The sequence below is a fragment of the Oncorhynchus clarkii genome, chromosome 5 (assembly GCF_045791955.1).
Source record: "Oncorhynchus clarkii lewisi isolate Uvic-CL-2024 chromosome 5, UVic_Ocla_1.0, whole genome shotgun sequence".
Lineage (NCBI taxonomy): Eukaryota > Metazoa > Chordata > Actinopteri > Salmoniformes > Salmonidae > Oncorhynchus > Oncorhynchus clarkii.
Genome location: NC_092151.1, coordinates 88709039 through 88736854, shown reverse-complemented (window position 1 = coordinate 88736854; position 27816 = coordinate 88709039). Strand labels below are relative to the sequence as shown.

Below are 27816 nucleotides of genomic sequence, written 5' to 3'. Positions count from 1 at the left end.
GTTTCATTTAAAAGGTCTTATTAAAATAAATGAAACATTTTTTAAATGTAGTTTTTACTTAGATATCTTTCTGTGCAATAATGAAACATGACATATTTTAGATAAATCTGTGCTAAACAATATCTCAACATCTTCAATCTACTACTAAAACGATACTTCATAGTTGTCATTGATAGGTTGTTACTTCAATTGTTTGTCCTGGAAAATATAACCAAATGAATAATATTATAGGGACCGAATGAATAGGGAATTCAGGAGTTTAGTATTCTGTAACTGACATGACTAACTTCAAGAGGCTAACACTCGGATGTAACTGACATGACTAACTTCAAGAGGCTAACACTCGGATGTAACTGACATGACTAACTTCAAGAGGCTAACACTTGGATGTAACTGACATGACTAACTTCAAGAGGCTAACACTCGGATGTAACTGACATGACTAACTTCAAGAGGCTAACACTCGGATGTAACTGACATGACTAACTTCAAGAGGCTAACACTTGGATGTAACTGACATGACTAACTTCAAGAGGCTAACACTCGGATGTAACTGACATGACTAACTTCAAGAGGCTAACACTCGGATGTAACTGACATGACTAACTTCAAGAGGCTAACACTCGGATGTAACTGACATGACTAACTTCAAGAGGCTAACACTCGGATGTAACTGACATGACTAACTTCAAGAGGCTAACACTCGGATGTAACTGACATGACTAACTTCAAGAGGCTAACACTCGGATGCATATTGCTTCCAAAGAAACAGTATCATCGTCTACATTTCAGTTTCTTTCACTTCCAAAACCTCACTGTCTCCCCAATCAATTAAGAAATGTAATCTGCATATTATAACGAGTGAAGTGAGGATATTACAACTTTAAATTGTATTTATTTATGAATAACTAACGATAATATACATGTCTTTCCTCATAAGTTGGATAATTGTGACAAAATGAATTTCTAAAAAAATAATAGAAATACTGAACTGGATTTGCGGAACTGATTGATCAAATCGGCCAGTAGGTGGAGAATAACCTTGTTGAAAGGTCCTATTTGTAAGTCGTACGTGTCGTACCTGAGCAGACAGATGCAGACACGGCAGCCGGACGTGAGTCTGCAGAAGCCAAACCTCTGCTTGCTCTCGATGTCCGTCAGCACAAAGGCAAAGTTCTGGCCCACCGGACTCTGGGAAACCCTGGGAACAGTCAGCACGCAGGCAGTCACCAGGCACGCACGCACACACGGGACGCACGCATGGGACAGAGACAACACACCATTAACACAACCAATTACCATGACACATGTACACCAGTATTACCACACAGTCACCTACGGAACAGAAATACCAAACCATTCATTGGGAACAACAAATGGGACATTCATCAAGTGTTTCAGAGAATCGTGAAAATGAGTTGTGAACATGTAATGGTTTGAGTTTTCAGCTAACCAGAATATAAACAGCAGAGGAGAGACACAACAAACGTACAATAACATATTATTATGAAGATGTTTATACAGTAGAACCGAGCACTACTGACTTGGTGATAGCGGTACACACAGACCGCTGTTCAACATAACATTCAATATGTTTAATCCTTTACAGACCTACAGTACGAAACCAATGAGTCAATACTTGAGTCAGTGAGACAACTAAATCTGGTTTGTTTCTTATTCAAATAAGGATTTTTTTTTTGGTCTAAAGTGGCTAACTACTCACCTAGCACTAAGTGTCTCAACCTAACGCTGACTAGAAGGCCAAGATCACTACAAAACCTTTCGAAATGTCCCTGACTGTTGAGTGTGTGAGAGTTGGGTGTGTTTTCTCTCGTGCAGTTTCATCACTAGATGGCAGCAGTTAAGCTTGTGTGTCCTCCAAGCTAAAAAATTAAAAACAGCACTTTTCACATGTCATTCTCCAGGAAGAAAAATAAGAGCAGAATCCTCTACAGATGGCTACTTTCCAAATCAAGATACAATTATTCATCAGACTGGTATATAGTTATTCAGACTGGTACCAAGTCTAGATATATAGTTATTCAGACTGGTACCAAGTCTAGATATATAGTTATTCAGACTGGTACCAAGTCTAGATATATAGTTATTCAGACTGGTACCAAGTCTAGATATATAGTTATTCAGACTGGTACCAAGTCTCGATATATAGTTATTCAGACTGGTACAGACTGGTACACAGAGAACAGCAGATAGGGGCGTTAACAGCAGATAGGGGCGTTAACAGCAGATAGGGGCGTTAACAGCAGATAGGGGCGTTAACAGCAGATAGGGGCGTTAACAGCAGATAGGGGCGTTAACAGCAGATAGGGGCGTTAACAGCAGATAGGGGCGTTAACAGCAGATAGGGGGGTTAACAGCAGATACGGGGGTTAACAGCAGATACGGGGGTTAACAGCAGATACAGGGGTTAACAGCAGATACAGGGGTTAACAGCAGATACAGGGGTTAACAGCAGATAGGGGGGTTAACAGCAGACTCCCCTGTATCTGAGCTCCATTATGTGGCACATACACAGCTCTCCAGTTTCTAATAAATATGATTGTGTGTGTGTGTGTGAGTGAGTGAGTGAGTGAGTGAGTGAGTGAGTGAGTGAGTGAGTGAGTGAGTGAGTGAGTGAGTGAGTGAGTGAGTGAGTGAGTGAGTGAGTGAGTGAGTGAGTGAGTGAGTGAGTGAGTGAGTGAGTGAGTGAGTGAGTGAGTGAGTGAGTGAGTGAGTGAGTGAGTGAGTGAGTGAGTGAGTGAGTGAGTGAGAGAGAGAGAGAGAGAGAGAGAGAGAGAGTGTGTGTGTGTGTGTGAACAGAGGACAGAACCCTACCTCTCCACATCGAAGGGGAAGCAGAACTTGGGCACCGTCTGGAGAACCTCCTGAGAACACAACCATTAGAAAACATTTAGTTAACATTAACACAACGCAAACACAACCATTAGAAAACATTTAGTTAACATTAACACAACCATTAGAAAACATTTAGTTAACATTAACACAACGCAAACACAAACATTAGAAAACATTTAGTTAACATTAACACAACCATTAGAAAACATTTAGTTAACATTAACAAAACGCAAACACTAATACAATGCAAACAACACTAAAACATCACCCAACGCAAACCCAACACTAAAACACGAACAACATAACCCAACTCGCACACAATAACTTTCAATGATAAGCCATTATAAATGTTTATAAACACTAAATGATTATACATGTTTAAAAACTAGGATAAATGTTAATATTAATAGTGTGAACAACAGCAAACTATTTATTTTTAGCTTATTCATTATTAATAATGAATGTATTTTCATTCATACACGACCCTGTAAATTAATCAAACATAACAGACTTAATCAATCAAATGACTTGTTGAAGAAGGATTCAATTAAAAGTCTTACAGTCAAAAAAAATCCTCTCATTAAATAATTAAAATCAGGCTAAATAACCCGACATACAACAGACATGACTTAATGTTCAGAGATGATGAGTGTTGCAGTTGAGAGAATCAGGGTGAAAACGGTTTCTATTCTATAGATCCAGACCCACAGATTAAATCATTAGCTATGAAAACCTACATCAATTATCAGGGGTGATGATGGGAGAGGGAGGGAGGGAGACTTAGGTGGAGGCAGATTGCTGTGACAATGAGCTAAGCAGCTCTGGGGGTACAGAACGGGCAGGGTGGAGGGGGGGGGGGGGGGGGGGGGGGGGATACAGAACGGGCAGGGGGTACAGAACGGGCAGGGTGGGGGGGGGGGGGGGGGGGGGGTACAAAATGGGCAGGGTGGAGGGGGGGGGGGGGGGGTACAGAACTGGCAGGGTGGAGGGGGGTGTACAGACCGGGCAGGGTGGAGTGTAGAGCCTTAAGGGCTTTACCTCCCAACACCTCCCCTGGGGGGGACCTGCCCTTCAGCCCCCCACTAGGGGATATGAATTTAGACAAGGAGCAGAGCTGAGCACCATATGGAACACCTGTCTGTCTGAGGGGTGAGTCTGTCTGTCTGCCTGTCTGTCTGTCTGAGGGGTGAGACTGTCTGTCTGCCTGTCTGTCTGTCTGAGGGGTGAGTCTATCTGCCTGTCTGTCTGTCTGTCTGTCTGTCTGTCTGTCTGTCTGAGGGGTGAGTCTATCTGCCTGACTGTCTGCCTGTCTGAGGGGTGAGTCTGCCTGTCTGTCTGAGGGGTGAGTCTGTCTGTCTGTCTGTCTGTCTGTCTGTCTGTCTGTCTGTCTGTCTGTCTGTCTGTCTGTCTGTCTGTCTGAGGGGTGAGTCTGCCTGTCTGTCTGAGGGGTGAGTCTGCCTGTCTGAGGGGTGAGTCTGTCTGTGTCTGTATGTCTGCCTGTCTGAGGGGTGAGTCTGTCTGTCTGTCTGTCTGTATGTCTGCCTGTCTGAGGGGTGAGTCTGTCTGTCTGTATGTCTGCTGGTCTGAGGGGTGAGTCTGTCTGCTGGTCTGAGGGGTGAGTCTGTCTGCTGGTCTGAGGGGTGAGTCTGTCTGCTGGTCTGAGGGGTGAGTCTGTCTGCTGGTCTGAGGGGTGAGTCTGTTGCCTGTCTGAGGGGTGAGTGTCTGCGTGCCTGTCTGAGGGGTGGGTGTCTGCGTGCCTGTCTGAGGAGTGAGTCTGTCTGTCTGCCTGTCTGAGGGGTGAGTCTGCCTGTCTGTATGCCTGTCTGTCTGTCTGAGTGGTGAGTCGATCTGCCTGTCTGCCTGTCTGAGGGGTGAGTCTGCCTGTCTGAGGGGTGGGTCTGCCTGTCTGAGGGGTGAGTCTGCCTGTCTGAGGGGTGAGTCTGCCTGTCTGAGGGGTGAGTCTGCCTGTCTGAGGGGTGAATCTGCCTGTCTGAGGGGTGAGTCTGCCTGTCTGAGGGGTGAGTCTGCCTGTCTGAGGGGTGAGTCTGCCTGTCTGAGGGGTGAGTCTGCCCGTCTGAGGGTTGAGAGTCCGTCTGTCTGTCTGTCTGTCTGTCTGAGGGTTGAGCGCCTGTCTGTCTGTCTGAGGGTTGAGAGCCCGTCTGTCTGTCTGTCTGTCTGTCTGAGGGTTGAGAGTCCGTCTGTCTGTCTGTCTGAGGGTTGAGAGCCTGTCTGTCTGTCTGTCTGTCTGAGGGTTGAGAGCCCGTCTGTCTGTCTGTCTCTTCTATTATTAAGCACCTTGTAGAGCCTATCTTAAATATGGCACTCACATTCACCAAATAAAAACATACGGGTTGCCAGATTTCTGGAACTGTCATTGTCCATTTGGGTTGCCAGATTCCTGGAATTGTCATTGTCCAGCCCATTTGGGTTGCCAGATTCCTGGAACTGTCATTGTCCAGCCCATTTGGGTTGCCAGATTCCTGGAACTGTCATTGTCCAGCCCATTTGGGTTGCCAGATTCCTGGAACTGTCATTGTCCAGCCCATTTGGGTGACCCAAGGACACTGCCAAGATCCCGATACAATAAAACGAAGCAGTAAGCAGTGTGTGTGTGGGTGTGGGTTTGTGAGTACACGTTTTGCCGGTCCTCACTTGGAAAAACACTATTTTAGGGTTAGGGGTGAGGTTTAGGAGTTTGGGTGAGGTTTACGGGGTGAGGTTAGGGTAAGTGTTAAGTTTACAGAAAATAGGATTAGACAAAGCTGTGTGTGTGTCGGTGTGTGTGTGTGTGTGTGTTTTTGTGTGTGTGTGTACAAACAAATAGATTGATCTATTTCACTCAAGATCACACAAACTCAGCAGGAGCCAATGTCCAGAACATTCCAACACCAACCCTCTTTCCATCCAGAAAGGATGAAGACAACTGACAAGTATTTCTCTCACCCTTCCTTCTCCAACGAGCATCTCTGTCTGTCTCAATCTGTTTGTGTGTGTCTGTCTCCATCCTCTCCTCTACACCCTCTCCTCCACACCCTCTCCTCCACACCCTCTCCTCCACACCCTCTCCTCTCCATCCTCTCCTCTCTCCATCCTCTCCTCTACACCCTCTCCTCTCCTCCACACCCTCTCCTCTACACCCTCTCCTCTCCTCGAAAACCTCTACATCCTCTCCTCTCTCCATCCTCCCCTCTCCATCCTCTCCTCTCTCCATCCTCTCCTCTACACCCTCTCCTCTCCTCTACACCCTCTCCTCTCCTCGAAAACCTCTACATCCTCTCCTCTCTCCATCCTCCCCTCTCCATCCTCCCCTCTCCTCCTCATCCTCTCTCCATCCTCTCCTCTCCATCTTCTCCTCTCCTTTCTACATCCTCTACAGCATCTACATCTTCTCATCTACAGCCTCTCCATTCCCTCCTCTCCTCTACAGCCTCTCTTCCCCTCTCCAGCCTCCTCTACATCCTCCCCTCTCCCCTCTACAGCCTCTGCCCTCGACAGCCTCTGCCCTCGACAGCCTCTGCCCTCGACAGCCTCTGCCCTCGACAGCCTCTGCCCTCTACAGCCTCTGCCTCCTCTCCTCTCCATCCTCTCCATCGTCTCCTCTCCATCGTCTCCTCTACAGAATCTCCATTCTCTCCTCTACATCCCCTCCTCTACATCCCTACCTTACTCTCCTCTACATCCCCTCCTCTACATCTTCTCCTTACTCTCCTTCCTCTCCTCTCCATCCCCTCCTCTATATCCTCTCCTCTCCTCTACATCCACTCTATATCCCCTCCTCTATATCCTCTCCTCTATATCCTCTCCTCTATATCCTCTCCTCTATATCCTCTCCTCTATATCCTCTCCTCTATATCCTCTCCTTTCCATCCCCACCTATATATCCTCTCCATCCCCACCTATATATCCTCTCCTCTCCTCTACATCCCCTCTATATCCTCTCCTCTCCATCCCCACCTCTATATCCTCTCCTCTATATCCCCTCCTCTCCATCCCCACCTCTATATCCTCTCCTCTCCATCCCCACCTATATATCCTCTCCTCTCCTCTATATCACCTCTATATCCTCTCATCTCCATCCCCACCTATATATCCTCTCCTCTCCTCTACATCCCCTCTATATCCTCTCCTCTCCATCCCCACCTCTATATCCTCTCCTCTATATCCCCTCCTCTCCATCCCCACCTCTATATCCTCTCCTCTCCATCCCCACCTCTATATCCTCTCCTCTATATCCCCTCCTCTCCATCCCCACCTCTATATCCTCTCCTCTCCATCCCCACCTATATATCCTCTCCTCTCCTCTATATCACCTCTATATCCTCTCATCTCCATCCCCACCTCTATATCCTCTCCTCTCCTCTATATCACCTCTACAGTGGGGCAAAAAAAGTATTGTCAGCCACCAATTGTGCAAGTTCTCCCACTTAAAAAGATGAGAGAGGCCTGTAATTTTCATCATAGGTACACTTCAACTATGACAGACAAAATGAGAAAAAAATCCAGAAAATCACATTGTAGGATTTTTTATGAATTTATTTGCAAATTATGTTGGAAAATAAGTATTTGGTCACCTACAAACAAGCAATATTTCTGGTTCTCACAGACCTGTAACTTCTTCTTTAAGGGGCTCCTCTGTCCTCCACTCGTTACCTGTATTAATGGCACCTGTTTGAACTTGTTATCAGTTTAAAAGACACCTGTCCACAACCTCCAACAGTCACACTCCAAACTCCACTATGGCCAAGACCAAAGAGCTGTCAAAGGACACCAGAAACAAAATTGTAGCCATGCACCAGGCTGGGAAGACTGAATCTGCAATAGGTAAGCAGCTTGGTTTGAAGAAATCAACTGTGGGAGCAATTATTAGGAAATGGAAGACATACAAGACCACTGACAATCTCCCTCGATCTCGGGCTCCACGCAAGATCTCACCCCGTGGGGTCAAAATGATCACAAGAACGGTGAGCAAAAATCCCAGAACCACACGGGGGGACCTAGTGAATGACCTGCAGAGAGCTGGGACCAAAGTAACAAAGCCTACCATCAGTAACACACTACGCCGCCAGGGACTCAAATCCTGCAGTGCCAGACGTGTCCCCCTGCTTAAGCCAGTACATGTCCAGGCCCGTCTGAAGTTTGCTAGAGAGCATTTGGATGATCCAGAAGAAGATTGGGAGAATGTCATATGGTCAGATGAAACCAAGATAGAACTTTTTGGTAAAAACTCAACTCGTCGTGTTTGGAGGACAAAGAACGCTGAGTTGCATCCAAAGAACACCATACCTACTGTGAAGCATGGGGGTGGAAACATCATGCTTTGGGGCTGTTTTTCTGCAAAGGGACCAGGACGACTGATCCGTGTAAAGGAAAGAATGAATGGGGCCATCCTCCACATCATCCACTCAACATCATCCACTCAACATCATCCACTCCTCTCCATCCACATCACCCACATCATCCTCTCCTCTCATCCACTCCCTCTCCATCACATCCTCTCCGTCCACATCCTCTCCTCTCCATCCTCTCCTCTACATCCACTACTCTACATCCTCTCCTCTCCATCCTCTCCTCTACATCCTCTACATCCTCTCCATCATTCTTTCCTCTCATCCATCCATCCACTCCACTCCATCCTCTCTCCTCTACATCCTCTCCTCTCCTCTACATCCTCTCCTCTCACTCCTCTGCATCCTCTCACTCCTCTACATCCACTACTCTCCTCTCCCCTCTACATCCTCTCCTCTACATTCTCTCATCTCCTCTACATCCTCTCCTCTCACTCCTCTGCATCCTCTCCTCTCACTCCTCTGCATCCTCTCCTCTCACTCCTCTGCATCCTCCCCTCTCACTCCTCTGCATCCTCTCCTCTCACTCCTCTGCATCCTCTCCTCTCACTCCTCTGCATCCTCTCCTCTCACTCCTCTACATCCACTACTCTCCTCTCCTCTCTCCATCCTCTCCCCTCATCCTCTCCTCTACATTCTCTCCTCTCCTCTCACTCCTCTGCATCCTCTCCTCTCACTCCTCTGCATCCTCTCCTCTCACTCCTCTGCATCCTCTCCTCTCACTCCTCTGCATCCTCTCCTCTCACTCCTCTGCATCCTCTCCTCTCACTCCTCTGCATCCTCTCACTCCTCTACATCCTCTCCTCTCCTCTCTCCATCCTCTCCTCTACATCCTCTCCCCTCTTCTCCATCCTCTCCTCATCCTCTCCATCCTCTCCTCATCCTCTCCATCCTCTCCCCTCATCCTCTCCATCCTCTCCCCTCAATCCTCTCCCCTCATCCTCTCCCCTCATCCTCTCCCCTCATCCTCTCTTCCAGATCCTCTCATCCTCTCCATCCTCTCCTCATCCCCTCCTCATCCTCTCCTCATCCTCTCCATCCTCTCCCCTCAATCCTCATCCTCTCCCCTCATCCTCTCTTCCAGATCCTCTCCTCCTCTACTCTCCATCCTCTACTCTCCATCCTCTCCTCCTCTACTCTCCATCCTCTACTCTCCATCCTCTCCTCCTCTACTCTCCATCCTCTACTCTCCATCCTCTACTCTCCATCCTCTACTCTCCATCCTCTCCTCCTCTACTCTCCATCCTCTACTCTCCATCCTCTACTCTCCATCCTCTACTCTCCATCCTCTACTCTCCATCCTCTCCTCCTCTACTCTCCATCCTCTACTCTCCCTCCTCTACTCTCCCTCCTCTACTCTCCATCCTCTACTCTCCATCCTCTACTCTCCATCCTCTACTCTCCATCCTCTACTCTCCATCCTCTACTCTCCATCCTCTACTCTCCATCCTCTACTCTCCATCCTCTACTCTCCATCCTCTACTCTCCATCCTCTACTCTCCATCCTCTACTCTCCATCCTCTACTCTCCATCCTCTACTCTCCATCCTCTACTCTCCATCCTCTACTCTCCATCCTCTACTCTACTCTCCTCTATTCCAGACAAAATAATATAAAGTAGCTAATACATTTGCAGCTCTGGAGGCATATGCGTGTGTGTGTGTATTATTATCGGAAGTAGAGACAGGGGTATCAGTGAGTGAGACAGCACACTCTGGTCCCCTGACATAGGTCTGACATCACAGCACAGTACAGGGCCTGCTGCCTCTGCTTAGCCTCACATCCCTGCCCAACACAGCTACAGCGGGCAGGTCTTCCCTTCCACACTGGCCTGTCTCTGCCTCAGCCCGCTGTTCCCCATGGTGTCGACATGGACGATCGGCCCAGTGTGTTCTGTGGTCTACGGACCACCAATAGATCACCTGCAACTCTCTGATGGCAGATCCTTCCCAACATACTTGGGCACCGCAAACCCGGCTCAGCATTAGGAGAGGGAACCCACTGTGTGGATACACTCTACAACAGAGTCACAAAGGGAAGGTCAGTACAACCAGGTGGTTAAATGCTACCCAGCCAGGGCCTTGGGGGTTCATTTGGGGTGTGAACTTAACAAGACAAAAGAGAAATAGAGAGGAAATAAAGGATGATGAGAGGAGAGGAGAGAGATACGTGTGTGTGGAAACCCAAATTGGTCTACACGGACAAGTTCTGGCCTGGTTTAGATCTTATCTGTCGGAAAGATATCAGTTTGTCTCTGTGAATGGTTTGTCCTCTGACAAATCAACTGTAAATGTCGGTGTTCCTCAAGGTTCCGTTTTAGGACCACTATTGTTTTCACTCTATATTTTACCTCTTGGGGATATCATTCGAAAACATAATGTTAACTTTCACTGCTATGCGGATGACACACAGCTGTACATTCCAATGAAACATGGTGAAGCCCCAAAATTGCCCTCGCTAGAAGCATGTGTTTCAGACATAAGGAAGTGGATGGCTGCAAACTTTCTACTTTTAAACTCGGACAAAACAGAGATGCTTGTTCTATGTCCCAAGAAACAAAGAGATCTTATGTTGAATCTGACAATTAATCTTAATGGTTGTACAGTTGTCTCAAATAAAACTGTGAAGGACCTTGGCGTTACTCTGGACCCTGATCTCTCTTTTGAAGAACATATCAAGACCATTTCAAGGACATCTTTTTTCCATCTATGTAACATTGCAAAAATCAGAAACTTTCGGTCCAAAAATGATGCAGAAAAATTAATCCATGCTTTTGTCACTTCTAGGTTAGACTACTGCAATGCTCTACTTTCCGGCTACCCGGATAAAGCACTAAATAAACTTCAGTTAGTGCTAAATACGGCTGCTAGAATCCTGACTAGAACCCAAAAATGTGATCATATTACTCGTGCTAGCCCTCCCTACACTGGCTTCCTGTCAAAGCAAGGGCTGATTTCAAGGTTTTACTGCTAACCTACAAAGCATTACATGGGCTTGCTCCTACCTATCTCTCTGATTTGGTCCTGCCGTACATACCTACACGTACGCTACGGTCACAAGACGCAGGCCTCCTAATTGTCCCTAGAATTTCTAAGCAAACAGCTGGAGGCAGGGCTTTCTCCTATAGAGCTCAATTTTTATGGAACGGTCTGCCTACCCATGTCAGAGACGCAAACTCGGTCTCAACCTTGAAGTCTTTACTGAAGACTCATCTCTTCAGTGGGTCATATGATTGAGTGTAGTCTGGCCCAGGAGTGGGAAGGTGAACAGAAAGGCTCTGGAGCAACGAACCGCCCTTGCTGTCTCTGCCTGGAGTACTTCTCCTGTCCTATTCGGTGCCCTGTGTGAATTTAAGTGTGCTCTCTCTAATTCTCTCTTTCTTTCTCTCTCTCGGAGGACCTGAGCCCTAGGACCATGCCTCAGGACTACCTGACATGATGACTCCTTGCTGTCCCCAGTCCACCTGGCCGTGCTGCTGCTCCAGTTTCAACTGTTCTGCCTTATTATTATTGGACCATGCTGGTCATTTATGAACATTTGAACATCTTGGCCTGTTCTGTTATAATCTCCACCGGCACAGCCAGAAGAGGACTGGCCACCCCACATAGCCTGGTTCCTTTCTAGGTTTCTTCCTAGGTTTTGGCCTTTCTAGGGAGTTTTTCCTAGCCACCGTTCTTCTACACCTGCATTGCTTGCTGTTTGGGGTTTTAGGCTGGGTTTCTGTACAGCACTTTGAGATATCAGCTGATGTACGAAGGGCTATATAAATACATTTGATTTGATTTGATACAGAGAGAGGAGAGAGGAGAGGGGAGAGGGGAGAGAATGAGAGAGAAGAGGAGAGAGAGAGAGAGAGAGAGAGAGAGAGAGACAGATCCACAAAGAATTCGAAAACAACTTAATTTGTATTGTTTATTTCACTTTTGTATATTATCTACCTCACTTGCTTTGGCAATGTTAACACATGTTTCCCATGCCAATAAAGCCCTTGAATTGAATTGAGAGAGAGAGACAGAGACAGAGAGAGAGACAGAGAGCAGGAGAGGAAAGAGAGAGAGAGACAGTGTCTTTGTGTCCTTTAACCATTTGTACATTTTTGTGTCCTTTAACCATTTGTACATTGTTAAAACACTGTATATATATATAATATGACATTTGTAATGTCTTTATTGTTTTGAAACTTCTGTATGTGTAATGTTTACTGTTAATTTTTATTGTTTAAACACTTCATATATTATCTACCTCACTTGCTTTGGCAATGTTAACACGTTTCCCATGCCAATAAAGCCCTTGAATTGAATTGAGAGAGAGAGACAGAGACAGAGAGAGAGACAGAGACAGAGACAGAGAGCAGGAGAGGAAAGAGAGAGAGAGAGAGAGAGAGAGAGAGAGAGAGAGAGAGAGAGAGAGAGAGAGGAAAGAAAGAGAGAGAGAGAGAGAGAGAGAGAGCAGGAGAGGAAAGAGAGAGAGAGAGAGAGAGTGAAGGAGAGTTGAGAAACAGAATGGAGGAAAAAGATCATTAGATAGAGAGGAAGGGAATCGGTAAAAAAAAGAGAGCCGTCGAGGGAGGGAGGAATGGAAAGGGGGAGAGAGAGATTAACTGAGCCACCTCTCCCCCTCCCTTCAAACTACCTCCCTCTCCCCTGCTCCACTGGGGATTTTAGTATTTAAGCCCAGTTGTATATCCCCCCAGCCAGCCTGCCGACCAACCAACTAACCAGCCGGCCAACCAACCAACCAGCCAACCAACCAAAAAGTGAGTGAGAAAATGACACACAGAGAGAGAGAGAGAGAGAGAGAGAGAGAGACAGAGCTGTCGAGGGAGGGAGGAATGGAAAGAGGAAGAGAGAGACAGATTAACTGAGCTCTCCACTCTCTCTCCCCCCTGTTGGCTGGTTCCCTTTCTCTCCCTCCCTCTACCTCCTCTACTCTGGGGGGTTTTAGTCTTAAAGCAATGCCTTATATTCCCCCAGCCAGCCAGCTAACCAACCAGTTAGCCAGTTAAGGCTTTCTCAGTCAGCCAGCTAACCAGTAGGCCAGCAAACACTTTCTCAGCCAGCCAGCTAACCAGTAGGCCAGCAAACACTTTCTCAGCCAGCCAGCTAACCAGTAGGCCAGCAAACACTTTCTCAGCCAGCCAGCTAAACAGTAGGCCAGCTAACACTTTCTCAGTCAGCCAGCCAGCCAACCAAACATCTAACCGGTAGGCCAGCTAACGCTTTCTCAGTCAGCCAGCCAACCAACGAATCAACTGGTAGGCAAGCTAAGGCTCTCGGACTGGTCGAAAAAAAACCTAACCCTTCTGAGTCTAACTCGACTGACTGGCTCTGCTCCGGTCTATCCTGGTCTATCAATGGTCTGGTTTAGAGCTCAGAGCAATCGACACACCTGTGCCACTCTCTCTCTCACCAACATCCAACCCCCACCTGTCCCACCAACAACCAACCTTCCACCATCTGACCTGTCCCACTCTCTCTCTCACCAACATCCAACCCTTCACCTGTCCCACCAACAACCAACCCTTCACCATCTGACCTGTCCCACTCTCTCTCTCACCAACATCCAACCCCCACCTGTCCCACCAACAACCAACCCTTCACCTGTCCCACCAACAACCAACCCTTCACCATCTGACCTGTCCCACTCTCTCTCTCACCAACATCCAACCATTCACCTGTCTCACCAACAAGCAACCCTTCACCATCTGACCTGTCCCACTCTCTCTCTCACCAACATCCAACCCTTTACCTGTCCCACCAACAACCAACCCTTCACCATCTGACCTGTCCCACTCTCTCTCTCACCAACATCCCCTGAAATACCACGTATACACTCGCTCATCTTTCTAAATCCCATTCTTCCCACCCCCTCTCCACTCCAACTCCCCAAGCTCCTCTCACCCCCCCCCCCCCTTTCCCCAATTAGGGCCGTCTCTCTGTGCAGAGCCCCAACCCATCTCTGTCCGTCCGTCCTGCATGCGTTGCTCCACCCAGGCCTCTGGCTAACATGACAAAGAGATCCTCAGTATTCACACAGACACACTTTCAGATACAGAGTGCCAGCATGCAGCTTTAAAGAAACAATATTCAAATTCTACCGTCTCCCTTTTAAGAATTTGCATGGATATGCATTCATTTGCATAACGTGTAAAGGTGAAAGGTCAGCTGGGTAGAAATACATATAAAATATATAAATAGGAGGATACAGCGGATTATGATCAGATTTGTACTATGTTTAGTTCGCTTTCAAGGGAACCAGGAAAACAAATCTAAAACTAAATGAATTAGGACTGGTATAGAAGAGTTTATTATCCTCGGAGAAGGACATTCTTATTGTTTTGGCTGAAATAATGTTGATGTTCTTTGCCTGGTGAAGATAATCAATATAGTTTGTGAAATTTCACCAACAAGCCAACAATCCAACAATTTTTTTATTCTCAAAATTGACCAGCAACTGTCCCCAGAATCTACCATAATATCCTAACAAACATAAAAACACAGAATTACAAGTCTGAAAATGCCAGGATATTCTAATGACAGAATGAGAAAAGACTTAAAAACCTGTGGAATAGAATAGTGAACAGAGAACGTTGCAGCAGATGAGATCCTGTAGATTGTGTGACCTGTGAAACAGCCAGACAGAGCCTGCTGAGACTCCATCCATTAGATTTTAATAGTACGCTGCTGGCTTGCCATTCTGACCTGCGCTCTGTGCCGGTAATAAGAACGGACTGAGGCACAGAGCTGGGGGGGGGGGGGGGGGGCAGAGGTGCACTTTACAATTGACACAAGGGCGGTGCATTTTCACATTCTCCAATCCGCTCTATTCTGCACGGGAAGAGAAGGATGGAGAGATTTCTCTTCTTTCTTTGTTTCTTCTAGTGGTTTCTCACAGCAGCCCCTGGGGGTGGAGAGGCTGGCTCTCACAGCAGCCCCTGGAGGTGGAGAGAGGCTGGCTCTCACAGCAGCCCCTGGGGGTGGAGAGAGGCTGGCTCTCACAGCAGCCCCTGGGGGTGGAGAGAGGCTGGCTCTCAGTCTAGCTAGGCAAAGGTTATTTTGGTTAACAACCCCGCCAGGTTACAGAGGGACTTCTTAAGGTAGTGAAGAAGGTGACAGATTGATCCCAGAGCCTCTGCAACCACTGACAGGTTTGTGTGTGTGTGTGTGTACATGGCCACTGAAATAGAGGGAGGAAGAGCACTGTGTGATGCAAATAGTAGTCACTTCTTGGACAACCTCTGGACCTGTACCACATCCTCTTTCAGGAGCCGTACTGAACACTTCACCGGGGTCAGAGAGTCAAGGACAAAATGAACGCCAGAACATTAGTCTCCAGCTATCTGAGATCAGTCATGCCTTCAACAACCTTTACGGAGCGATACACCGGCAAAGTGGACTTCTAGTAGGACTAAAACAGAGAGAAGAAGACGTCCATAGATATTTATTTTTAAATAAACTAAACAAATTGTTGAAGGAGACAAAAGCGCTACTTGGTATTATTTAGGTACTGTTGTACCATCTCTATAATGTAAAAAAGAAAGATGAGTCCAAATGTTGTTGTATCGCCGGCCAACACTTTAGCAGCAGTAGCAAGCAGAGAGAGAGAGAGAGAGAGGGCAGTCAGTCACTTCCTTCCTGTTCATTTACAGAGAGAGTGGGCAGTCAGTCACTTCCTTCCTGTTCATTTACAGAGAGAGTGGGCAGTCAGTCACTTCCTTCCTGTTCATTTACAGAGAGAGTGGGCAGTCAGTCACTTCCTTCCTGTTCATTTACAGAGAGAGTGGACAGTCAGTCACTTCCTTCCTGTTCATTTAGAGATTAACTTTATTTTTAGACGAGTGCCATTCCTCTCTGTCTATCAAGTCTCCTCTTCGTTTCAAAGATGGCTCAGACAGAGAGCGAGAGAGACAGAGAGAGAGAGACAGAGAGAGAGAGACAGAGAGAGAGAGACAGAGAGAGAGAGACAGAGCGAGAGAGACAGAGAGCGAGAGAGAGACAGAGCGAGAGAGACAGAGAGAGAGAGACAGAGCGAGAGAGACAGAGAGAGAGAGAGACAGAGAGAGAGAGAGACAGAGAGCGAGAGAGACAGAGAGAGAGAGACAGAGCGAGAGAGACAGAGAGCGAGAGAGAGACAGAGAGAGAAAGACAGAGAGAGAGAGACAGAGAGAGAGAGACAGAGAGAGAGGAGACTATTATGCTGCATTCTCCAGTGAATACATATGATAAAAGGACACACACACACGTAATATATACATTGAAGCGCTGCAAATAAGCGCCAGTGTGACAGTAGTCGCTTAAACATTTGGCTGAGGATGGATTAGACAGATGTGCATTGAGTGTACAAAGCAGGAAGGGGAGGAGACAGGGTTAAAAGAAGGATTTTTAAGCCTTGAGACAATTCAAATCAAATCTCATTTTATTGTTCTCATGCACATATTTAGCAGATGTTATTGCGGGTGTAGTGAAAGGCTTGTTTTCCTAGCTCCAACAGTGCAGTAGTATCTAACAATTCACAACAATACACACAAATCTAAAAGTAAAATAATGGAATTAAGATATATATAAATATTAGGATGAGCAATGTCAAAGTGGCATAGACTAAAATACAGTAGAATGGAATACAGTATATATATATATATATATATATGAGATGAGTAAAGCAGTATGTAAACATTATTAAAGTGACTAGTGTTCCATTATCAAAGTGGCCAGTGATTCCATGTATATAGGGCAGCAGCCTTGAAGGTGCAGAGTGGCGTAACCGGCTGGTAGCCGGTTAGTGATGGCTATTTAACACTCCGATGGCCGCCGAACACTCCGATGGCCGCCGAACACTCCGATGGCCGCCGAACACTCCGATGGCCTCCGAACACTCCGATGGCCTTGAGATAGAAGCTGTTTTCCAGTCTCTCGTTCCCAGCTTTGATGCACCTGTACTGACCTCGCCTTCTGGATGATAGCGGGGTGAACAGGCAGTTAGCTCAGGTGGTTGTTGTCCTTGAGGATCTTTATGGCATTCCTGTGACATCGGATGGTGTAGGAGTCCTGGAGGGCAGGCAGTTTGCCCCTGGTGATGCGTTGGGCAGACTGCATCACCCTCTGGAGAGCCTTGCGGTTGTGGGTGGTGCAGTTGCAGTACCAGGCGGTGATACAGCGCGACAGGATGCTCTCAATTGTGCATCTGTAAAAGCTTGAGGGTCTTACAAAAAAATAAAGGCTTGAGGGTCTAAGACAAATTTCACAACCTCAGGAGGCTGAAGAGGCACCTTCTTCAGCACACTGTCTGTGTGTGGACAATTTCAGAAATATCCGTGTTGTGTACGCCAAGAAACTTGAAGCTTTCCACCTTCTCCACTGCGGTCCCATTGATGTGGATAGGGGATGTGCTCCCTCTGCTGTTTCTTGAAGTCCACTCCTTCGTTTTGTTGATGTTGTGGGAGAGGTTATTTTCCCGGCACCCACTCCACCAGGGCCCTTACCTCCTCCCTGTAGGCTCTCATCATTGTTGGTAATCAGGCCTAGTACTGTTGGGTCGTCTGCAAACTTGATGATTGAGTTGGTGACGTGCATGGCCACGCAGTCATGGGTGAACAGGGAGTACAGGAGGGGGCTGAGCACACACCCTTGGGGGGCCCCGGTGTTGAGGATCAGCGAAGTGAAGGTGTTGTTTCCTACCTTCACCACCTGGGGGCGGTCCATTAGGAAGTCCAGGACCCAGTTGCACAGGGCGCAGTTCAGACCCAGGTCCCCGAGCTTAATGATGAGCTTGGAGGGTATTATGGTGTTGAATGGTGAGCTATAGTCAATGAACAGCATAGGGCAGTGTGTAGTGCGATGGATGTGGATCTATTGGGGCGGTAAACAAATTGAAGTGGGCCGTTGGGTAAGGTAGAAGTGATATGAGCCTCTCAAAGCACTTCATGATGACAGAAGTGAGTGCTACGGGGCAATAGTCATTTAGTTCAGTTACCTTTGCTTTCTTGTGTACAGGAACAATGGCGGACATCTTGAAGTGGTCTAAGACACTGCATCTCAGTGCAAGAGGAGTCACTGCAGTACCTGGTTTGAATCCAGGCTGCATCACATCCGGCCGTGATTGGGAGTCCCATAGGGCGCACAATTGGCCCAGAGTCATCGGGGGTTTGGACGGGGTAGGCCGTCATTGTAAATAATATTTTTTTTCTTACCTGACTTGCTTAGTTAAATAAAATGTTATTTAAAAAAAAAAAGGTAAGTGGGGACAGCAGACTCAGATAGGGAGAGATCAAATATGTCCGTAAACACTCCAGCCAGCTGGTCTGCGCATGGTCTGAGGACGCGGCAAGGGATGCCATCTGGCCCGGCAGCCTTACGAGGGTTAACACACTTAAATGTCTTACTGACGTTTCCCACAGAGAACAAGAGCCCACAGTACTTGGGAGCGGGTCACATCGGTGGGACTATGTTATCTCCAAAGCGGGCAAAGAAGGTGTTTAGTTTGTCCGGAAGCAAGACGACTGTTTACACGATGTGGCTGGTTCTCTCTTTGTAGTCTGCGATTGTCTGTAGACCCTGCCACACACGTCTCAAGTCTGAGCCGTTGAATTGCGACTGCACTTTGTCTCTGTACTGGCGTTTAGCCTGTTTGATTGCCTTGCTGAGGGAATGACCACTCTGTTTGTATTCAGCCACATTCCCGGTCCCCTTGCCATGGTTAAAATGCAGTGGTTTGCACGAATGCTGCCATCTAGCCATGGTTTCTGGTTTGGGTAGGCTTTAATAGTCACAGTGGGAACAACATCCCCTATACACTTCCTGATGAACTCAGTCACTGTGTCCGTGTGTACATCAATGTTATTCTCAGAGACCACCCGGAATATATCCCAGTCTGCGTGATCAAAACAATCTTGAAGCATGGATTCCGATTGGTCAGACCGGCATTGAACAGACCTGAGCACGGGTACATCCTGTTCGAGTTTCTGCTTACAGGAAGGGAGGAGCAAAATCGAGTCGTAACCTGATTTGCCAAAGGGAGGGTGAGGGAGGGCCTTATAGGCATCCCGAATGTAGGAGTAACAATGGTCGAGTGTTTTTCCAGCGCTAGTACAACAGTCAATGTGTTGATAGAACTTCGGTAGCATTTTCCTCAAATTTGCTTTGTTAAAATCCCCAGAAACAATAAATGCGGCCTCAGGATATGTGGTTTCCAGTTTGCATAATGTCCAGTGCGGTTCCTTGAGGGCCGTTGTGGTATCGGCTTGAGGGGTAAAATACACAGCTGTGACTATAACCAAAGATAATCATCTTGGGAAGTAATACAGTCGGCATTTGATTGTGAGGTATTCTAGGTCGGGTTAACAAAAGGACTTGAGTTTCTGTACGTTACCACAATCACACCATGACTAGATAACCATGAAACATACACCACAGCCTTTCTTTTTTCCCAGAGAGTTCTTTATTCCTGTCTCCGCAATGTGCTGAGAACCCAGCTGGCTGTGTGGACGAAGACAGCGTATCCAGAGTGAGTCATGATTCTGTGAAACAGAGTATGTTACAGTCCTTGATATCTCTCTGGAAGTAGATCCTCGCCCTGAACTTGTCTACTTTATTGTCCAGAGACTGAACATTAGCGAGTAATACTCAAAAGCGGTGGATGGTGTGCACGCCTCCTGAGTCGGACTAGAAGTACACTCCGAATACCTCATCGCTGCCGGCGGTGTCTTGGAGCAACCTCTGGGATAAGTTCAATTGCCCTGGGGGTTACGAACAAAGGATCCAATTTGGGAAAGTCGTATTCCTGGTCGTAATGCTGGTGAGTTACCGCCACTCTGATATTCAAAAGGCTGTATGTAATAACGCAAAAAACGTTCTAGGCTAATAATATACGAAATAACACACAAAAATATATATATACTGCAAAGTTGTTTTGGAGCTCGAAGCAGAGCTGCCCCGTCTGTCAGTGTAATCCTTCATCGTTCATTCATTTACACATGGATTGGGTAGGCCGTCATTGTAAATATTAATTTGTTCTTAACTGAATTGCCTAGTTAAATAAAGGTTAAATGAAAAACATTTAATGAAAAAAAAATACACAAATACACACAATTCTCTGGAAGACAAAGAAAACACTTCATCTGAATGTGGCCTTCTCGATGTACACAGTGTACAAAAAAAAGGAACACCTGCACTTTCCATGGCATACTGACCTCGTAAATCCAGGTGAAATGTATTATTCCTTATTGATGTCAATAAGGGATCTACACTACAATCAGTGTATCTGAAGGGGAGGAGACAGGTTAAATAATGATGTTTAAGTCTTGAGACAATTGAGAAATGAATTGTGTATGTGTGCCATTCAGAAGATGAATGGGCAAGACAAAATATTTAAGTGCCATTGAGCAGGGTATGGTAGTAGGTGCCAGGCACTCCGGTTTGAGTGTGTCAAGAACTGGGTTTTTCAACAGTTTCCCGTGGGCATCAGTAATGGTCCACCAGCCAAAGAACATCAAACCAAATTGACACAACTGTGGGAAACCAAATTGACACAACTGTGGGAAGCATTGAAGTCAATATGGGCCAGCGTCCCTGTGCGACGCTTTCGAGAGTCCATGCCCCAATGACTTGAGGCTGTTCTGAGGGCAAATGGGGGGGGGGGGGGGGGGGGGGGCAACTCACTATGAGTAGTATATGGATTTTTTTACACGTTTCATCGCAAACTGTCAAACAAATCTCACAAGTATCAGACAGTGCAAGCTCCCAGCAACTATCTAGTCAACGCAACATTCACATTATCCCACCCCTGGTTCGCCACTATTGGGTTAAAAGCCAAACTTAACACAATATCTGCCAATTCATTTCCAGCAATATTACCCCTGTCTGCCTGTGTGGTGGGCGTGTTTGTCTATCACTCAGTGTGTAGCCAGTTGATGTGATTACCGTCTTCTGGGTTGACAGAATTACATTCCCAAAAACCTTCTCAAATAAATGTTAACTGCAAAGTAGGCTGACCAGGCAGAATAAGTATATTATGAGTAAGTATATCATGTCTATCTATATGTTATTTGTAAACTTTGCCTTGAAAATGAGCAGCAGCAATATAGAATCATTGATAGACCGGCACATTCCGCACATTCCTCACTCGCTAGATGCACGATTAAAGGGCCAGACACGCAATTAAAGGGGAATTACTCTAAAAATATATATTTATTCGATTTCTTCCAGACCTACCAAAAAAATGTCTTCTGATGTGATTTACCCATTGACAGGGACTCAGAGCATAACATTTCATTGTTCCTTCATTAACCATTTGCAAATATGAAACATGAAAATTAAAATCTAAAACCAGGCAAAATAAAACTGAGAAAATACAATTTGGGAAAATATAAAACACAGGTTTTACAGGCCCCCTTTAGAATTGTTAATTAACCATTATTTGACCATGTTCGTTGACAGAAAACATAGTGCACTACTTCCTCTTGTACACTAAGGACCCTGGGAAGAGTTGACAACATAGTGCACTACTTCCTCTTGTACACTAAGGACCCTGGGAAGAGTTGACAACATAGTGCACTACTTCCTCTTGTACACTAAGGACCCTGGGAAGAGTTGACAACATAGTGCACTACTTCCTCTTGTACACTAAGGACCCTGGGAAGAGTTGACAACATATAGCACTACTTCCTCTTGTACACTAAGGACCCTGGGAAGAGTTGACAACATAGTGCACTACTTCCTCTTGTACACTAAGGACCCTGGGAATAGTTTACAACATAGTGCACTACTTCCTCTTGTACACTAAGGACCCTGGGAAAAGTTGACAACATAGTGCACTACTTCCTCTTGTATACTAAGGACCCTGGGAAGAGTTTACAACATAGTGCACTACTTCCTCTTGTATACTAAGGACCCTGGGAAGAGTTGACAACATAGTGCACTACTTCCTCTTGTATACTAAGGACCCTGGGAAGAGTTGACAACATAGTGCACTACTTCCTCTTGTATACTAAGGACCCTGGGAAGAGTTGACAACATAGTGCACTACTTCCTCTTGTATACTAAGGACCCTGGGAAGAGTTGACAACATAGTGCACTACTTCCTCTTGTACACTAAGGACCCTGGGAAGAGTTGACAACATAGTGCACTACTTCCTCTTGTACACTAAGGACCCTGGGAAGAGTTGACAACATAGTGCACTACTTCCTCTTGTACACTATGGACCCTGGGAAGAGTTGACAACATAGTGCACTACTTCCTCTTGTACACTAAGGACCCTGGGAAGAGTTGACAACATAGTGCACTACTTCCTCTTGTACACTAAGGACCCTGGGAAGAGTTGACAACATAGTGCACTACTTCCTCTTGTACACTAAGGACCCTGGGAAGAGTTTACAACATAGTGCACTACTTCCTCTTGTACACCAAGGACCCTGGGAAGAGATGACAACATAGTGCACTACTTCCTCTTGTACACTAAGGACCCTGGGAAAAGTTGACAACATAGTGCACTACTTCCTCTTGTATACTAAGGACCCTGGGAAGAGTTTACAACATAGTGCACTACTTCCTCTTGTATACTAAGGACCCTGGGAAGAGATGACAACATAGTGCACTACTTCCTCTTGTACACTAAGGACCCTGGGAAAAGTTGACAACATAGTGCACTACTTCCTCTTGTATACTAAGGACCCTGGGAAGAGTTTACAACATAGTGCACTACTTCCTCTTGTATACTAAGGACCCTGGGAAGAGTTGACAACATAGTGCACTACTTCCTCTTGTATACTAAGGACCCTGGGAAGAGTTGACAACATAGTGCACTACTTCCTCTTGTACACTAAGGACCCTGGGAAGAGTTGTAAGGAAGAGGAAAATAATGTTCCTATTTGAAAGCTAGAAAAAATAACAGAGTACCTCGCAATATGTTCATTTTATTTTTTAAATTAGTTCTCATGCTAGAAAAAGGTTGGAGACCCCTGTTATAGAAAGTCTCTAAATCTGGCATCACATAGAAAGTCTCTAAATCTGGCATCACATAGAAAGTCTCTAAATCTGGCATCACATAGAAAGTCCCTAAATCTGGCATCACATAGAAAGTCTCTAAATCTGGCATCACATAGAAAGTCCCTAAATCTGGCATCACATAGAAAGTCTCTAAATCTGGCATCACATAGAAAGTCTCTAAATCTGGCATCACATAGAAAGTCTCTAAATCTGGCATCACATAGAAAGTCTCTAAATCTGGCATCACATAGAAAGTCTCTAAATCTGGCATCACATAGAAAGTCTCTAAATCTGGCATCACATAGAAAGTCTCTAAATCTGGCATCACATAGAAAGTCTCTAAATCTGGCATCACATAGAAAGTCTCTAAATCTGGCATCACATAGAAAGTCTCTAAATCTGGCATCACATAGAAAGTCTCTAAATCTGGCATCACATCTTCCACAGAAGGACATTAGAAACGCTCTTCTTTCTCTGCAGAATGTATTACGATATGGATTGAGATTCCATACAGTGATTTTATTGTGATTCAATGTCCCAATACACATTGCCCACCATAATGTCTGCTTCAGAGAGACGGGAGAGAGCATTCAATGTCCCAATACACACTGCCCACCATAATGTCTGCTTCAGAGAGACGAGAGAGAGCATTCAATGTCCCAATACACACTGCCCACCATAATGTCTGCTTCAGAGAGACGGGAGAGAGCATTCAATGTCCCAATACACACTGCCCACCATAATGTCTGCTTCAGAGAGACGGGAGAGAGCATTCAATGTCCCAATACACATTGCCCACCATAATGTCTGCTTCAGAGAGACGAGAGAGAGCATTCAATGTCCCAATACACATTGCCCACCATAATGTCTGCTTCAGAGAGACGAGAGAGAGCATTCAATGTCCCAATACACATTGCCCACCATAATGTCTGCTTCAGAGAGACGAGAGAGAGCATGTGAAAATGACTTTTGATCAGTCATGGAAATAAAAGTGCTGAAAACATAAAATATTGGCGTTTTGGTGCAGGTACAGCAAACTAGCGCAAAAATAATTTTGCGATATTGTCAAAGTGATACGGTATATCGTCACAAATAATACCACTTTTTCCCCACATTACTAACACTACTGCCGTACACAAGTATTGGAAGTGGGGCAGTGGTACAACCATAGTGAAACAGGCTTTAAGGAAGAAGGAACTACCAGGCACCATGTGACCAATCGACTTGGTTCCACATTCTCTGTTTCGTTAGTGAAACAGAGTTCTTCACCAGAACATCTCCCTGATTCTAAAACGAGATCTGATGAAGAACGAGGCAGCCTGCAGTGGTCTGTTATTTTCCACGGCTCCCGAAATCACACCCTCCTCACCTTTCCTTTCCTCACTTCTGACCCCTCATCTCCCCCACTACCTCATCCTCTCTCCTCACCTCCTACCCCTCCTTTTCTCCTCTTCTATTCTCTCCTCTCCTTTCCTCTTCTCACTTCTGACCACTCATCTCCCCCACTACCTCATCCTCTCTCCTCACCTCCTCTCCCTCCTTTTCTCCTCTCCTCTCCTCTCCTCCCCCACTACCTCATCCTCTCTCCTCACCTCCTCCCCACCTCCTCCCCTTCTCTCCCTCCTTTTCTCCTCTTCTATTCTCTCCGGTCCTCTCTCCTTTCCTCTCATCTCTCCTTTCCTCTCCTCTCCTCTCTCCTTTCCTTTCCTCTCATCTCTCCTTTCCTCTCATCTCCTCATCTCCCCCACTACCTCATCCTCTCTCCTCACCTTCTCTTCCCTCCTCTCCTCTCCTCTCCTCTCCTCTCCTCTCCTCTCCTCTCCTCTCCTCTCCTCTCCTAGGAAGCAACCCAGGGTCCAGTGTAATCAAGACCCATGAGCAGCAAAGGCCATCAGTTAGGTGTCCAGAGGAGTGCCTGTACAGAGGCCAGCTCAGCGGGGCGAGTATTTCCATTACGTAGTGCACAACACCCCAGAGAGCTGGCAGTGAGGGGTTAGAGACAGATAAACACACACACACACACATTATAGGGTCTTGTCTGACACCGCTGTCAGGGTGCAGTGAAGAGGAAAGACGAGACCCATTGACACACACACACACACACACACACACACACACACACACACACACACACACACACACAAAAGTGAAGACATAAACCCCCCCCCCCCCCCCCCATCTGTTTTCTCATATCCCCCTGCTCATCACCCCGTTTCAGCCCGTTAAAGATGGCCATCATAACTGTAGCAACTGCAGCGCTACAAGCTACCTATTCTGACCCTATTTACTGCACGAGTCTCCCTCTTCCCTCTCTGTCCTGCCACCCCCTCTTCCCCTCTTCCTCTGTCCTGCCACCCCCTCTCCCCCTCTTCCCTGCCACCCCCTCTCCCTCTCTGTCCTGCCGCCCCCTCTCCCTCTCCGTCCTGCCGCCCCCTCTCCCTCTCCGTCCTGCCGCCCCCTCTCCCTCTCCGTCCTGCCACCCCCTCTCCCTCTCCGTCCTGCCACCCCCTCTCCCTCTCCGTCCTGCCACCCCCTCTCCCTCTCACTCCCGCCTCCCCCCCCTTCCCCTCCTTCCCCCCGTCTCCCCCTCTCCCACCTCCCCCCGACTGTCAGTCTTCTCTCCCAACTTCACCCCATCACTCTCCACCCCATCACCCTCTACCACCCCCCCGGCCCAGGGATTGGTCCACCAATCATACAGTGTCAGTGAGGCAGCTGGCCCATGGTGTCAGATATAGACTAATATCTGCTCTGAGAAAGGAGGCCCCTGGGACACCGCTGGCTCTCTCTCCATCTCTACTTACTGGCTGAGACCACACTGTGTTTGTCCGCCTATCTGTATCTTGCCCTCTCTCCCGCTAACGCTCTCTGCCCCGCCCCCCCCCCTAACGCTCTCTGCCCCGCCCCCCCTCTAACGCTCTCTGCCCCGCCCCCCCTCTGACGCTCTCTGCCCCGCCCCCCCCCCACAACGCTCTCTGCCCCGCCCCCCCACAACGCTCTCTGCCCCGCCCCCCCCCTAACGCTCTCTGCCCCGCCCCCCCCTAACGCTCTCTGCCCCCCCCCCCCCCCTAACGCTCTCTGCCCCGTCACTCTCTATCGCTCTGCCACTCTCTATCGCTCTGCCACTCTCTATCGCTCTGCCACTCTCTATCGCTCTGCCACTCTCTATCGCTCTGCCTCTCTCTATCGCTCTGCCACTCTCTATCGCTCTGCCACTCTCTATCGCTCTGCCACTCTCTATCGCTCTGCCACTCTCTATCGCTCTGCCACTCTCTATCGCTCTGCCACTCTCTATCGCTCTGCCTCTCTCTATCGCTCTGCCACTCTCTATCGCTCTGCCACTCTCTATCGCTCTGCCACTCTCTATCGCTCTGCCACTCTCTATCGCTCTGCCACTCTCTATCGCTCTGCCACTCTCTATCGCTCTGCCTCTAAACATACACCAAATGAGTGTTTGGGTCAAAACACACTGCATTGGACTGTTGAATATGTAGCCGAAGTACAGACAGTGTGTGTAGCTTGGCCTTTTTACTGTTAAGTGGCAGTACTGTACCTGTCATTTATAAAATATAAATTTATTCTTAACTGACTTGCCTAGTTAAATAAAGGCTAAAAAAATATATATATAACAAAAATGATAAATAATAAATTATAATTTCCTGCCACAGCTGCTACTGAGAAGAGATAGGCAGTATGAGAGAGAGCAGATATTTGCATTCACTCATTGCAACACTGCGCTGATTAGTTTGGATAACATCATCCCTGTGTGTATCAGAGTACGAGAGAGAGAGAGTAAGACAGAGAAGGAGAAAGCTGAAAGGACTGGAGAGAGATTAGGGTCTAGTACTCCCCTACACATATTTGAAAAGAAGAAAACATTGAGAAAGATAGTTCTCATAACACGAACTATCAGATTGATGCTCCTTTGTTTTGACTGACATACTGTAGAAATAAGTGATTTAATCACAGGCATATGTTCTCTCCTCAAGTTTCCAAAATGGCCATTGTTTGTAAAATGTGAAAACTAGTAAAAATCGTTCTCCTCTAGCGATGCATTATGACCTCATAACACTACAGGCAACTCCACCCCTGCTAGCTAACAGGCAACACCACTCCTGCTAGGCAACACCACTCCTGCTAGCTGAGAGGCAACACCACTCCTGCTAGCTGGCAGGCAACACCACTCCTGCTAGCAGGCAGGCAACACCACTCCTGCTAGCTGGCAGGCAACACCACTCCTGCTAGCTGGCAGGCAACACCACTCCTGCTAGCTGAGAGGGAATAGCACTCCTGCTAGGTGAGAGGGAATAGCACTCCTGCTAGGTGAGAGGGAATAGCACTCCTGCTAGGTGAGAGGGAATAGCACTCCTGCTAGCTGACAGGCAACAAGACTCCTGCTAAGTGACAGGCAACAAGACTCCTGCTAGGTGACAGGCAACAAGACTCCTGCTAGGTGACAGGCAACAAGACTCCTGCTAGGTGACAGGCAACAAGACTCCTGCTAGGTGACAGGCAACAAGACTCCTGCTAGGTGACAGGCAACAAGACTCCTGCTAGGTGACAGGCAACAAGACTCCTGCTAGGTGACAGGCAACAAGACACCTGCTAGCTGGCAGGCAACAAGACTCCTGCTAGCT

At 47.0% G+C, this 27816-nt stretch overlaps 1 protein-coding gene across 1 annotated transcript in view; it reads right to left on the bottom strand.

Annotated features, from left to right (window-relative positions):
• LOC139409532 (DENN domain-containing protein 1B-like) overlaps positions 1-27816 on the bottom strand; it is a 258068-nt gene that overhangs the window by 184069 nt on the left and 46183 nt on the right. Inside the window, exons 4-5 of the mRNA XM_071154810.1 lie at positions 2836-2885; positions 1082-1201 (exon numbers count right to left, since the gene is read on the bottom strand). Coding sequence (XP_071010911.1) covers positions 1082-1201; positions 2836-2885 — 170 coding nt within the window. The remainder of the gene's footprint in view (positions 1-1081; positions 1202-2835; positions 2886-27816) is intronic.